The 14776-nt window shown below is 39.1% G+C and overlaps 1 protein-coding gene across 1 annotated transcript; it reads left to right on the top strand.

Annotated features, from left to right (window-relative positions):
• Positions 1-1077: 1077 nt before the first annotated feature.
• On the top strand, positions 1078-2751 carry LOC125590481. The gene is made up of 3 exons (XM_048764060.1): positions 1078-1339; positions 1451-1564; positions 2684-2751. Exons 1-3 carry the CDS (start codon positions 1078-1080, stop codon positions 2749-2751), a joined length of 444 nt encoding a protein of 147 aa, XP_048620017.1.
• Positions 2752-14776: the final 12025 nt, after the last annotated feature.

The following is a 14776-nucleotide window of genomic DNA, read 5'->3' as shown; positions in this document are numbered from 1 at the left end:
TAATTGATTGAATTGTTTGTTGATTTGAGGTTTTAGGATTGTTAGATTGATTGATTGAAGTAATCTAATCTAGAACTTGAATCCTAAAGGCCTTGAAACCTTTAATTAAAACCGACAGCCTTAGATTTAAAAGTAGAAACCCTAAATTCATAAATCAATTGCTAAGGTTGTTTGCATTACATATGAATTTGAATTGGATTGCATTCACATTGATTAATGAAATCGACCAGCATGTAGAAACATATGAATTCGAATCTGATTGCATTGAAACTCCTATGGCCGTGTGGCATTAATCTCCCTGGTACATGTAGAATCAAATATTAGGATTGTTCGCACCATGGTCAATTTAGATTTACATGTCCGATCCTATTGCTTGACTACATGGCCGTGTGGCTTGATTGTTCGCACCATGGTCGATTAGATTGATTGTTTTCTCATAGATGCGTAAGACAAGTTTGTGGCCGTGCTTGTTATACCATGCGGCCACATGATCACATTGTGAACCTAAATTGAAATGATAATGTGATTCAGATGTCGAAAATCTCAAATAGAGACTACGCAGCCCTTAATCTCTCCGGAGATAACTACTTACAGTGGGCGCTAGATACAAAGATCAGCTTAAGGTCAAAAGGTCTTGGTGATACAATCATCAAGGACAACAATGAGACCGATAAGAATCGGTACATGGCTATAAGTATTATACGCCATCATCTCATTGAAGGTCTAAAAGATCAGTACATTACGATGGAAAATCCACTAGAGCTTTGGGATGCTTTACAGCATAGATATGATCACCAGAAAACGGTGTTACTCCCAAAAGCTAGAAATGACTGGTAGAATCTAAGATTCATGGATTATAAGTCAGTGGATGAGTACAATTCGGTCTTGTTCAAGACGGTCTCCATGCTGAGACTTTGTGGTGAAGTAGTAACCGAAGAAGAGTTACTCGAGAAAACATTCTCTACGTTTCATTCCTCAAACATAATCCTGCAGCAGCAGTACCGAATGAAAGGCTTCGCCACATACACTGATCTGATCTCGTGCCTGCTACTGGCCGAGGCAAACAATGAGCTCCTGATGAAGAACAGTGAAGCTAGACCTGTCGGATCTGCCCCATTACCAGAGGCCAATGAAGTTGAAAAGAAAAATCCCAACGAGTGCAATTACATCCAGAATGATAAGAGATCACATGGCAAAGGCCGTGGTGGATACAGAAACCGTGACAATTACTCGAACGGTCGAGATAAGTACTTGGCCGGCCGGAAAGGAAACCACAATAACCGTGGTCGTGGTTCCAATCCCGGCCGTGGCCAAGGCGGATATGGACGAGGTCAAGGCGGTATATCCAAACCGTCTTACTCAACCAAATCCGTTTGTCACAGATGTGGGATGAGCAACCATTGGGCCAAGAATTGTAGAACTCCTAAGCACTTATGTGAGCTCTACCAAGAGAGTCTTAAGGACAAGAACCCGGAGGCTCATATGGTCCAAGATTCCGGTTATGAGGCTGATAAAGAATCTGATGTTGCAAATGACGACCTTATGGATTTTGAGACTTCTGATTGTCTCAAAGATTAAAATTTTCGATACGACTTGTTTTATTGCTTTATGATTGTTTTATGATTGATTTGGTGTTTTTAATTTCGGTGTTCTGCAACTTTAAATAAATGAAAGTTTTGAAGTCTCTGAGAAATGAAATCTTATTTATAGAAATGAATGACGAAATGAGCATACTCGTGGTGGATAGTGGCACAAGTCATACAATTCTTAGAGATAAAAGATATTTCTTAAATCTCACAATGCAAAGTGCAAACGTACACACCATTGCAGGTGTAGCCGGCCTGATTGAAGGTCACGGCCAGGCTTATGTATTGATGCCTAAGGGCACTCATCTAGAGATCAAAAATTCCTTGTATTCCCCAAGCTCTAAGAGGAGCCTATTGAGTTTCAAAGACATAAGATTGAACGGTTTCCATCTTGAAACATGGGAAGAAGGAAATAAAGAATTCCTTAACATAATTTCGATCACCAAAGGCTATAAAAGGATCCTAGAAACCTTACCTGCAATGTCTACTGGCATATACTATGCAAAGGTCAGTATGATCGAGGCTAATACCTGCGACAATTTCACTTTATGGCATAACCGGCTTGGCCATCCCGGTACTAACATGATGCGAAAGTTGATGATGAACTCACAAGGGCACACGTTCAAAGGAGTTGTCCCATACAATCTCACATGTGCAGCATGTGCACAAGGGAAACTCATAACCAGGCCATCACCAGCCAAAGTTAATAAAGAGATCATAAACTTTCTGGAAAGGATTCAGGGAGACATATGCGGACCAATACACCCACCTAGTGGGACGTTTCGGTATTTCATGGTCCTGATTGATGCATCGACCAGATGGTCGCATGTCTGTCTACTGTCCACACGAAATTTGGCATTTGCACGCCTGCTTGCTCAGATAATAAGACTAAGAGCACACTTTCCAGACTTTCCTTTAAAGACTATACGTCTAGACAATGCTGGTGAGTTTACGTCCCAGACGTTTAATGACTATTGTATGTCCATGGGGTAAGTGTAGAACACTCCGTGGCACATGTACATACACAGAACGGCTTCGCCGAATCATTTATTTAACGTATCCAGCTGATAGCCAGACCATTGCTCATGCGGTCTCAGCTCTCGGTATCAGCGTGGGGACATGCCGTATTACATGCAGCAGAACTGATTCGCATCAGGCCATCTAGTGAGCATAGATATTCGCCATCCCAGTTACTCACGGGTCATGAGCCAGACGTGTCCCACATCAAAATATTTGGATGTGCCGTCTACGTTCCAATTGCTCCACCACAGAGAACGAAAATGGGACCACAAAGGAGGATGGGAATATACGTAGGATATGACTCCCCGAGCATTATAAAGTATCTTGAGCCAACAACCGGTGATTTGTTTAAGGCCAGATACGCAGACTCACAGTTTGATGAGTCCACATATCCGACCTTAGGGGGAGATAACGGCCGGTTGAGCAAAGAATTGAGCAAAGAAATCGAATGGTCTCGACCATCAATATCTTGGCAAGATCCTCGCACTAAAGAATGTGATATGGAAGTCCAAAAGATTATACATCTTCAAAAGCTAGCTAATCAACTGCCAGATTCATTTGCTGACCCAAATCGAGTGACAAAATCGTATATCCCGGCTTGTAATGCACCAATACGAATAGATGTCCAGAAGGGACAAGGTCAAGTGGCTGCAGAGTCTAAACAACGTCTCAAACGTGGTAGACCTATTGGTTCTAAAGATAAACAGCCTCGGAAGTCCAAGAGGGGTGCTGGATCCGAGAGCATCAAGGAAACCGTCCAGAACATTGATGGACCGGCCGAGCCGACCCAGACGGTCGAGCCAAGTGAGCCGGCCATACCAAATGATCCGACCGTTCCAAATGATGGGGTTCGGGACGCCGAACTTCATGGGACACAAGGGCCGGACAATCAAGAGATCTCTATAAACCATATAATGTCTCGAACGAAATGGAACAGAAATGATATCGACGTCGATGATATTTTTGCTTATAAAGTAGCACTTGAGATCATGGAAAAAGATGAGGATCGAGAACCCACATCCATATATGAATGCATGCAAAGATCAGATTGGATCAAATGGAAAGAAGCTATAAACGTGGAGTTAGAATCATTAAAGAAAAGAGGCGTTTTTGGCCCTATAACCGTGACACCTAGAGATGTCAAACCAGTGGGATACAAATGGGTCTTTGTGAGAAAGAGAAATGAGAAAGGAGAAATAGTGAGATACAAAGCACGGCTTGTAGCACAAGGATTCTCACAGAGACCAGGAATAGATTATGAGGAAACTTATTCCCCTGTGGTGGACGCAACTACAATACGATATTTGATCAGTTTGGCCGTGAAAGAGAAGCTTGATCTGCGCCTAATGGATGTAGTAACTGCGTATCTGTACGGTCCACTGGATAATGAAATTCATATGAGAGTTCCAGAGGGTATTGAGCTCAAAGATAAGAAAGGTTCTCGAGAACAGCATTGCATTAAGCTGAATAAAGCCTTGTACGGTTTAAAACAATCAGGTCGAATGTGGTACAACCGATTATCAGAGTACCTAATGAAAGAAGGTTATAAGAACGATCCAGTAAGTCCATGTATCTTTATAAAGAGATTTGACAGCAAGGGCTTCGTGATTATGTCTGTCTATGTGGACGACCTGAATGTAATTGGAACCCCTGGAGAGATTTCCCAAACGGTCGAATGTCTAAAGAAAGAATTCGAAATGAAAGACTTAGGAAAAACTAAGTTCTGTTTGGGACTGCAATTTGAGTATGTGGATAATGGAATCCTTGTGCATCAAAAGACATATACAGAAAAGATACTCAAGCAGTTCAATATGGACAAGGCTCATTCCTTGTCGAGTCCTATGGTCGTGAGGTCCTTAGACCTTGAGAAGGATCCATTCGGACCAAAGAATCCGGACGAGGATATGCTCGGGCCCGAAATACCTTACCTAAGTGCCATTAGAGCCTTAATGTATTTGGCTAGCCATACTAGACCGGACATTAGTTTTGCCGTGAGTTTACTGTCTAGATTCAGTTCATGTCCGACACTTAGGCACTGGAACGGAATAAAACATCTGTTCAGATATCTGCAAGGAACAACCGATCTCGGATTGTTCTATACCGATCGGCCAAAAGAGAACATGGCCGGATATGCAGATGCTGGGTACTTATCTGACCCACACAATGCTAGATCTCAGACAGGTTACGTGTTCATACACGGTGGGGCTGCAGTAAGTTGGCTGTCCACAAAACAAACCTTAGTGGCAACATCATCTAATCATGCCGAGATCATAGCCATGTATGAAGCAAGCCGAGAGCTTGTGTGGTTGAGGAACATGACCGGCCATATCCTAAGGGAAAGTGGCTTGGCCGTGGGAAAAGAAAAGGAAGAACCAACGATCATCTATGAGGACAATGCAGCCTGTATAGCTCAGCTCAAAGATGGATACGTTAAGGGAGATAGAACAAAACACATCTTGCCTAAGTTCTTCTTCACCCACGACCTGCAGAAGGCTAAAGAAGTTGAAGTGGTTCAGGTTCGGTCCAGTGACAATTCGGCCGATCTGTTCACTAAGTCTCTGCCGACCTCAACGTTCAGGAAGCTGGTTCATCAGATAGGAATGCGCCAGTTGAAGGATCTTCAATGATGCCTTCATCAGGGGGAGTGTCATGTGTTGTACTCTTTTTCCTGTCTACGGTTTCCATTTTTTCCCACCTTGGGTTTTTGGTTTTCCTAGAGAGGTTTTAATGAGGCAACGTCGTGCATGATACAAACCCATATGGTTATGGCATACAAGGGGGAGTGTTATAAATCATTATGTGGATGGCCCATAACCAATGACCATGTCTAGGCCCAGCCGTGGCCTTGCCCAAGAGGAGAGAGAGTCGGCCCCCAAGAGGAGAGAGAGACGGCCGACTTTAGATCTAGATGTTTTCCATTTATCTGTTTTAGATCTTTTCCTATTTCATATTATATTAGGTTTTGGATAATTTCCTTTTTCCTATACTTTGTAATCCTTATATAAGGAACCTCTATTGTTCATTAATAATACACAGAAACAATTCCCCATTCTTTTACAACAATACACATATTTTTAACAGAAATGGATTTTTATCACATCACTAAAAATATAGAGATTCATTGTGCGGGATGAAACAGTTCAATAGATAAACCATTGAAATTATTTGATAAGGATAAAAACCATTGACTGATTACGGTAATGACATTCTCGGTCATATATAACTTTACTAAGACATGCACCTACAGAAAATACACTTTTGTAATACACTGAAAAAACATCAAATAAATCGTATGATCCATAATGTATCACTTAATTTGTATATGTTATTCATTCTTTAAAATATGAAGATGAAATGACTACTAAAGAGAATGTTACAGTGCACTAAACATATATTCATTCTTTATTCCGGTTTATTGTTTTTGATTAAAAACAGAAATATAACGAATTGAGTTTTCATCGGTTTAGTATTTTATTGTTTTTTTCTCAGTGCAGTTTATCGGTTATGAAATTGTGGTTACTATGTCCCCTATTTCTTTACAAATTTTCGAAAAGAATGGTTTAGCTACCTAGCTTATCTTTACGTCAATGGGCCTTAATAATCACTTAAGAGCTTCTCAGAGTTATATATATGTATGACCTCTAATATACACTAATACATTAATCCCCTAATGTTTATTTATGACATCCGTGCCATTTTTCTAGTTACGTTGGTCCATTAAAAAGATGACTTTGAGACGGCCTGAGATGACGACACGTCAGCACTAATCCTTTAAGTTACAACTTAAAAATGTTCCACAAATAATATATAGGGGATATATATATATATATATATATATATTGCTGACGTAAATATAATATATATGTATATATTTGTCTTATTTAATTTATATTGGCATATAAAGGTTTAGGCGTACGGGTATCCGTTTTCGTTCGGTTGAATTTTTCGGATATCTGTTCTAATTTGTGTCACACTTAGATTTCATTCGAGTAAATTTGTAAGCACGGAGCGGTTCGGATATAACACATATGTTTCGGTTCTAATTTTTATTATATCCTAAAATCCATAAAGTAACCATAATTGTTCGGATTCAGGTTATGTCTGATCGGTTCGGATAACCCGAAATAAAATATAAATTTAAAAGCAAAACATTAAAACAATATACTTATTTATATAGTATTGAGTATTTAAGGTACTTATTAAATTTTAAATATTTACATTTAGATATCATATCAAAATAAATATTAAATTGAATATTTGAAGTACATATTTTATGTTTCAAATATTGATATTGCATACTAATTTGGACATTCGAGTGTTTTTACATTTCAGACTGGGTACGGATAGGGTTTTTGGTTCGGGTTCAGCTCGGATTTCGGGTTACAGATTTTATGCCTAGACCTAAGCATATAGTTATATAAAAATATGCATGAAATAACCTGTGTAAACAGCCATTTTTATTTATATAATTTTCTAAAATTGATTATTTACATGGGTTTGTAAAATTTTAGTTATTAGTAATAATTAATGAGAAGTAGATATTAATACCATAAAAAAATATTTGTTTATCAATTATCTCAATTTACTAAAACATGGAAAATATCCAAAAATAAAATAACTCACGAGTATATATAAAAAGTTATAAACATCAAAAAAGAAATGTATACAAAATTTATTTTCATTTTCTATTTGCAGAATATACAAAGTGTATGTATAAGGTTTAGAAAAGGTATTTACAAAATATACAAAGTGTATGTATAAGGTATAGAAAGTACATATAATATAAAAACTGAATGTATAAGTTTAGAAAAGGTATCCAAGTTATTCCCATTTCCAATTATCGATTATATTATTAATTATTGTATATCATAACGTGTTTGTAAATATTGTTTCTATTAGTATTGGAATATTTTAATTTCTTTTTATTTATATATTAGATTTTCTTTTGATAAGTAAATGATTACAATCTTTTACGTTTAAGGTATAGCTAAATATTAGGAATCGGAAAGTTATACACTAACCATGTTATAAATATTAGAAACAATCTTAGAAAGTAAGAATATTGTTAGTATTCTAACCGTAAAAAAATATACCATGAAATACTTTTCCTTTCGGTATATAATATTCAGAAAAAACAATATCCAGGACAAGAAAAAAAACAATAAACAAACAATCTTAAGTCATCACCATCATAGAGAGACTTCAAAGCAAAATCTGCATTTATAAACAGATGGAAGAGCACCATTCATCAGAAAACTAATACATATCAATAAAGAGCTACTGTTTGATGTGCCATGGAGTTTACCCATTTTTATCCATGGTATATAGGTGTTTTTAAATACATATTAGTTGTTTTGGAGTTTTTTTAGTATGTTTTCAGGTTTTGGAGTGATTTGGAGGAAAGTGGTGATTTTGGTGCATTTTAGAGATAAAATGATAAAGACCCGTAGCTGACTATCAACCAACCTAGCAATCGATGGGCGAAGGCAATAATCAATCGACACACATTCGGTGTTGTCGATCGACAGCGAAGCGCGCGGAAGCCAAATTTGATTCCAGCCGACTTTAAGCACAAGTCCCACAAGAATTACCAGATTACCCCTGACGAGTTTTAACCTAATATTTATATGCTCTGCCATTATTCTAGGCAACACACGCTTTTTTATACTTTCTAATTTTCGCAGAAAAATACTTAGACTCTTAGGGTTGGAGAGAAGATCCAAGAACTCCTTCAGAGATTTGTGATTAGAACTCCAGTTTTTCTACTTTATTCTATCTATGGAGTTTTTATATCTTATTGTTATGAATTGCTTAGCAATGTCTGAGTAGTTCTCTTTGTTAGATTGAGGGTTCATATATTCATGAGGGATTATCCCAAAATATAGAATTGCTAAGTGTTAGGATATGAATCAATTAAACTGTTCTTAATGCATGTGTTCTAGAGTAGCTAACTAGGACCTTGCCTATAGATAGTAGGGCGCAAGCGAAAGTTTTGTTCTCTGTCTGATTAGTTGAACTTGGGCTAGGATTGCTAGAAACAAGCGGAAGCTGATTTAGTTAAACCTAGCGAACACGTCAAATCCGTGCCATAACGCTCCTTGGAAGCTTCATCGATCGAAAACTCACTAGTTGCATCGATCGACGGGCTGAAAGGTGTATCGATCGACACCTCATTATTGGAATCGATCGACACTTTCTCAGGACCAACAAGCGACAACTAAGGTCCTAGATCCAGCGATAGATAATCTAAAAATACGAAAATTGATCGACTATTTTTATTGTTGAGTTCTAGAATATCCATACATGCTTAGTATCTATATCATTATAATCATGATTGTCAGAATAGAAACCCTAAGTCTAACTCTTTCCATATCTGTCTTAAAACCTCCAATCAATCAATCGAACAATTACTTGTTTACCCCGGCTATTTACTGTTTTAAAACGTACTTGCCTCGCTTAACTAGATAACTAGATAGATCTATTGTGTGCCTTAGCTCCCTGTGAATTTGATCCCTAAGTGCTACAACTCGACCTCTTATTTGAGAGAGTACAAATCACTCCTTAGGGTAATTTGAGTGATATCAAATATGGCGCTGTTGCCGGGGAGCTTCGATCGCCATTATATCAAATTTAGTTAGGTTTAGTCTAGGTTTTTGTTACTCGCAAAAACTGTTAAAACTTTTTCTTATCTTTTCAGATGCATGCCCAGCAGTACCAGAAGCAACAAGGAACAAACACTTCTCTTTTCAGATCCTGTACGTCTAGAACGCACCATCCATAAAGACAAACATACCGCATCAATCGACAACATCACATGCTCGTCAACCGACACTCGCCTTCCACCGTCGACCGAAACCACTCTTCTGTCGACCACCCATACCCACCCGACATCGATCGACATTCCACCTCAGACATCGATCGATACTGAGCCACGAAACATGGTTGCGACACTAGTTCTAATTCAGGCCGCGACTGGAAACCTGCATGACCAGGAGAGTCATCTGCGTAATGCAGGAGGTCAGAAGATAGATGATCAGGGGGCTGTAATCTCTTATACTGATGCTGATATTGCAGCTGCTCAAGCTGTAGACGAGGCTGTTAGACCGAGGGCATTAGCTGATTACAACATGCCAGATCAATACTACGAGAAAAAATCTGCCATTCGTCCTCCAGCCATACAGAGGCAAGAATTTGAGTCAAAGCCTCAATACTTTACACTCATGGACAGACACCCTACTGTGGGTTATCACACGAGCATCCTATGGACACTACAAGAAAAAAGGCTTTTCTTAGCGGACGGAAAACGCTATCTAACGATACGATAGCGGTTTATGAAACGCTGTATCATCGTCCGTCATAGTAGGTCAAACACATTAGATAGCGGTTTTTTCCATTGCTATCTTATTGTTATATATTACAGTGTTTTTTTGTATGCAATTAAATATTTTTTAATAGCATATCTTTAACGTTATTATTTACATTAAATTATTTATTTTAGAATTAATTATTTAAAATTTATTTATTTAAAATTTATTTATTTAAAATTTATTTATTTAAAATTTATTTATTTTTAGGTTTAATAATTAAAAACATAATAAATTATTTTTTATTAAACATTATAAATTACATTTGATAGAAGATAAGAATCGGTTTACACTTAACACTAAACCAAATGTTTTAAAAATTAAATCTAATCTAACCTAATTTTAATTAAACCTAATCAAAACCTAATCTTCTTGAGCCAGCCTCCTCACGAACTTCTCCGTTCCTCGCCGCAAGCCCCATGACCACAACCTCTTCTCACGGCCACCAACTTCTCCGTCGCCTCCTCGCTGCAAACCCCATGACCACCACTCTGCTCCGACCACCCACTTCTCCGTCGCCTCCTCGCCGCAAGCCCCATGACCACCACCTCTCTTCACGACCACCAGCTTCTCCATCGCCTCCTAGCCGCAAACCCAATGACTACCACATCTGCTAACAATCACCATTTCTTCCTCACTTTTAACGAGAACAGAAAACCAGATTTAAAAGAGAAATAGATATATATATATAGAGAGAGAGAGAGGTGACCAGTGGTGGTGAGAGAGACGGTGGTGAAAGGGGGAGATGGCGGTGGTCAAGCATCTTCAGATCCGCGGTCGCTGGGTTCTGGGTTCGACTCCACCTTCAGACTCGTGTGTGTGTGAGGAGAGTATTACAGAGAAAGGAGATGTGTGTTACATGAATCGTGTGTGTGTGTGTTTGAGACAGTGAGGGAGATGAAGGGAATGATACAGAGAGGAAGAGATCGATAAACTCTAGAAGAAGGAAAATGAAAAGATGAATTCTTGGCCATTGGATTACAAATAATCAATGGTCAGAAATATTAATCCAAATTTTGAAGAATAGACCAATAAGAACGGAGGAAGATCACAAAAGAGTGATTTTTAGCCTTTGGATCAAAACTAATCAAAGGCCCAAAATTAAACTAATAAGAATTATCTGTTCATTTATCTATAATCATCTTTTTGTGTTGTTTTTATTTAATGGTTTTATTTTTATTTTTGAATTGTATAATGTAAATTTGAAATATTATACATAGTCTGAGATATATATTATAAAAATTATATTTTATTTAAAGTTTGAGGTTTAATGTTCTTATGATATATGTTAAAGTATGTGGTTTAGGGATTAGATTTATATTGTTAGAGTTTGATTGAAGATTTAAGGCTTGTGTTTTGAAAGTTATATATTAATATTAAAAAGAGTAAATTTCGAGTTTATGTTTAGGATCTAAAGTTATAGTATGAGAATATTAGAGTTTTAAATTGTGTTTTATAGTTTAGGGATTAAAAATTTGTTTAGGGTTTGGGGATTCAAAAAGCTAAATATAGCATTTCATTATATTCTGCTATTAAAAATAGGCTATCATAGCGTTTCCGAATATACCATTCTATCATAGCGTTTCCAAATATACAAACGCTATCTAAAATTAAGGGGTATATCAACCATAGCGGAAAGACAAAAAACGTTATACTGTAGTGCTATGAAAACGATTTTTTCTTGTAGTGGGACCATCTGGAGAGGTTCGAGGATCTAGTTTCTGCTATCAAAGCCAATGGAGTCCCTGAAGACTATCTTTTTTGCAAGTTCTTCAAGTACTCACTTGCTGGAGAGGCTTCGCACTGGCTTAAGCAGTTACAGCCAGGATCTCTCACATCATGGCCGACATCAAGAATGCATTCTTATGTCACTTCTTTGATGAGGCACGCGCTAAAGACTTGAGAATCAAGATTGCTACATTCACATAGGAGCCTACAGAATCATTCAGAAGCTCCTGGATCAGATTCAAGTCATATCAGAGAGACTGTCCACACCATGGAATCAATGAAGTGCAACTGCTCAGCACTTTCTTCAGAGGCACTGCACTGGCATATCAGATGGCTCTAGACTCAGCTAGTGATGGAAATTTCAACACTAGGAATCCATAGGAGGTTGTGAGACTTATTGAGAACTTGGCATCAAACAACAACACCAAAAACACTGATTTCGAAAGAAAAAAATCGACCACTGCCCTAGGGAAAGAACAGTTGGAGGATGTTAAGGCTAAGCTGGATAGTGTTCACAAGCTTCTCAAGCAACAAGTCAGCTTTGCAGAGGAAGTATAGGCGGTAGATGTCGACAGTGACATGGACGAAGAGGAGGATGTGAACTTCGTCAGTGGTTCAAGCTTTCAGAATCAGAGGTCTGGAAATCAGAGTGGATACATAAAATCCTATGGCAATGGTCAGAAGAGTGGATACAACCAGAGTTCACAGTACCAGAAACCCTACAGCAACAACTACAACAACAACAACAAAGCTTATGGAAGTTCTTACTACCCGAATCCACCACAGCAGACTCGAGAGAGAAAGATAGAGTCCATGCTTGATCAAGTTCTTGAGGGCCAGCCAAAGTTGATGGTGAACTTAAATGGAAAGATAGATGATGTCTACACATAGCTGAACTCAAAGTTTGAGTCTTTGAACACACATGTGAGGAAGCTGGAGACACAAGTGGTTCAAACATGAGACACTATTAAAAGGCATGAGGCCTTCATGAAAGGTAAAGATGATGAATCATTGAAACACCACGTGAATGCCATCATGGATGATGATTTCTGGCAAGTGGTTAAGGAGGAGAAGCTTCTAGAGGGAGATTTACAGTTTGAAAGCTCCATGAGTTTTGGCGGTTTACATTGGTGTCGACCGGCACCAAACTACGAACATCGACCGATGCCAAACTACGAACATCGACCGACGGAGATGGACAAACATCGATCAACATCAGGTTCTTGACATCGATCGACAGAGGAAGTTGCATCATACGCGATCGTGAGAATTCTGACTCACGAGGAGTTCACAGCTAAACACCCTCATCCACCCAAACCTTTACGCATCAAAAGGTCGGGCATCGATCGACACCAAGAGCCAGCTGCCGATCGACATCCAGACTTGACCAATGATCGACACAACTCACCCAGCGTCGATCGATGACCACCTCTGTCCTGCAGAGTGCAGTTACCAAATATAGATGTAGCACGCCTGAATGCACTCAGAAACCCATCTCAACATTCAGAACATATTGCATACCACTTCGATCAACATCCATATGATGCACCAGAGCATATGAAAGTTGAACAGACTTTTGAAAGGAGAACCTTGAGGAGAAGAAAGGAAACGGTTCCTAAGCATCTCAAGAGGGAGTCAATGAGAAGGAGATGGATAGCTTCACTAAGAGAGTTCTCGGGATTCCCTTGGACATGTCGTTTGAGGAGGCTTACTTTACCCACAAGTTGTAGATTTTCTTCGGAGAGACCAAGGAAACTAAGCAGGACATACATAGGATCTTCAATCAGATCAGAGAGAAGATGAAGCAGAGGATTACACTAAAGAATAAGAGTGATCCTGAAAAATTTGCAGTGCCATGTTTGTTGAAGGGCATTGAGTTTCTATGTGTCAATTCATCAGTCAGCATATTACCCAAGGCGATAGCAGACTATCTGGGTCTGAAGATCAAATCTTCAGAGGATTCATTCACTTTTGTGGATTATTATACGAGGAACTCATGAGGAATCATCAGAAACCTTGAGGTGCAAATTGGTAATGCACTAGTTCCAGTTGACTTCCATGTCTTCGAAAACAAGCAGAACATGAGTCCTTCTCTACTACTTGGGAGAGCCTTCATTGCTACTGTAGGAGCAGTTTGCAACATGCCGACCAATCAGTTATGTCTAACACTGATAAATTCGGATGTCTACTATGGTCCAGTCAGAATTGTCAAGCCACATATATCCAACACTGGATTTGATTCAGGATTCATAGCAGCTTGCTACTGCGATTTTGAGGATGAATACGAGACAGAGTATTCATGATCAATCGATAGCAGGACTCCGCCATCGATGGACAGTGACATTCATCCATCGATCGACAACCATCCCGGAGCATTTATCGATAGTAGTCCTGCGAATGAGACTTTCGCCTTACCAGAACACTAATATCTGCACTTTGTCGTATCTACCCAGCCTCAGACATCGATTGATTACCATCATGGTGACACGATCAGCAGACAAGACGACTATTCTATTGGCAATTGGGCAGACGAGAGACATCATGAGAGCTTTGCAGTATACACTGCATTACCTGAGATGCAATCTGATGAATATGACGACGACTACCACAGAGAGAAGAACATTGAGTACCGTGGTCTTGCCATGGATGACAGAGGTGTAATACCCCGTCTTAAAAAAAAAAAAAAAAAAAAACCTGATTTCGTTTTTATGGAATTTCTCGGGGAAGCCGAAGTCTAGGGAAATTTTTATCCTCAAAGTTAAGGTTAGTCTGGAGTCTATTAAAAATATTTAGCTCATAAGAACAGGGGCGGAAAAATATTCGGGATTGATCGCTGGACGAAAATTCACCAGAAGGGCCGAAATCGCGCAAATCGACCGAGAAGCTCGAGGTGGCTTGATCTAAGGGATCAGGACGTGGTGTCAACCATTTAACCTGATGAGTGTCAACACAAGAAGGAGGTGTAGACGTGCATGAAGCAGTTCCATGCAGCTTGACACACAGAAGCACGTGGTGTCGCAGTACCTGCGATCTGCCCATGCGAACCGACATGCAGAGGCCCGTGTGTCGCGATGCATG

Source organism: Brassica napus, chromosome C7, assembly GCF_020379485.1.
Source record: "Brassica napus cultivar Da-Ae chromosome C7, Da-Ae, whole genome shotgun sequence".
NCBI classification, from domain to species: Eukaryota; Viridiplantae; Streptophyta; class Magnoliopsida; order Brassicales; family Brassicaceae; genus Brassica; species Brassica napus.
The sequence above is the reverse complement of the archived record's forward strand: the minus strand, read 5'-3'. Positions and strand labels throughout refer to the sequence as shown.

What these genes read in the sequence shown, in the direction of transcription:
- LOC125590481 (XM_048764060.1), top strand. Translation starts at nt 1,078, where the DNA reads ATGAAGAACAGTGAAGCTAGACCTGTCGGATCTGCCCCATTACCAGAG. An exon ending in ATATGGACGAGGTCAAGGCG is followed by an intron (nt 1,340 to 1,450) that starts GTATATCCAAAC and finishes AGCTCTACCAAG; the next exon opens with AGAGTCTTAAGGACAAGAAC. An exon ending in GGATTTTGAGACTTCTGATT is followed by an intron (nt 1,565 to 2,683) that starts GTCTCAAAGATT and finishes ATGCGGTCTCAG; the next exon opens with CTCTCGGTATCAGCGTGGGG.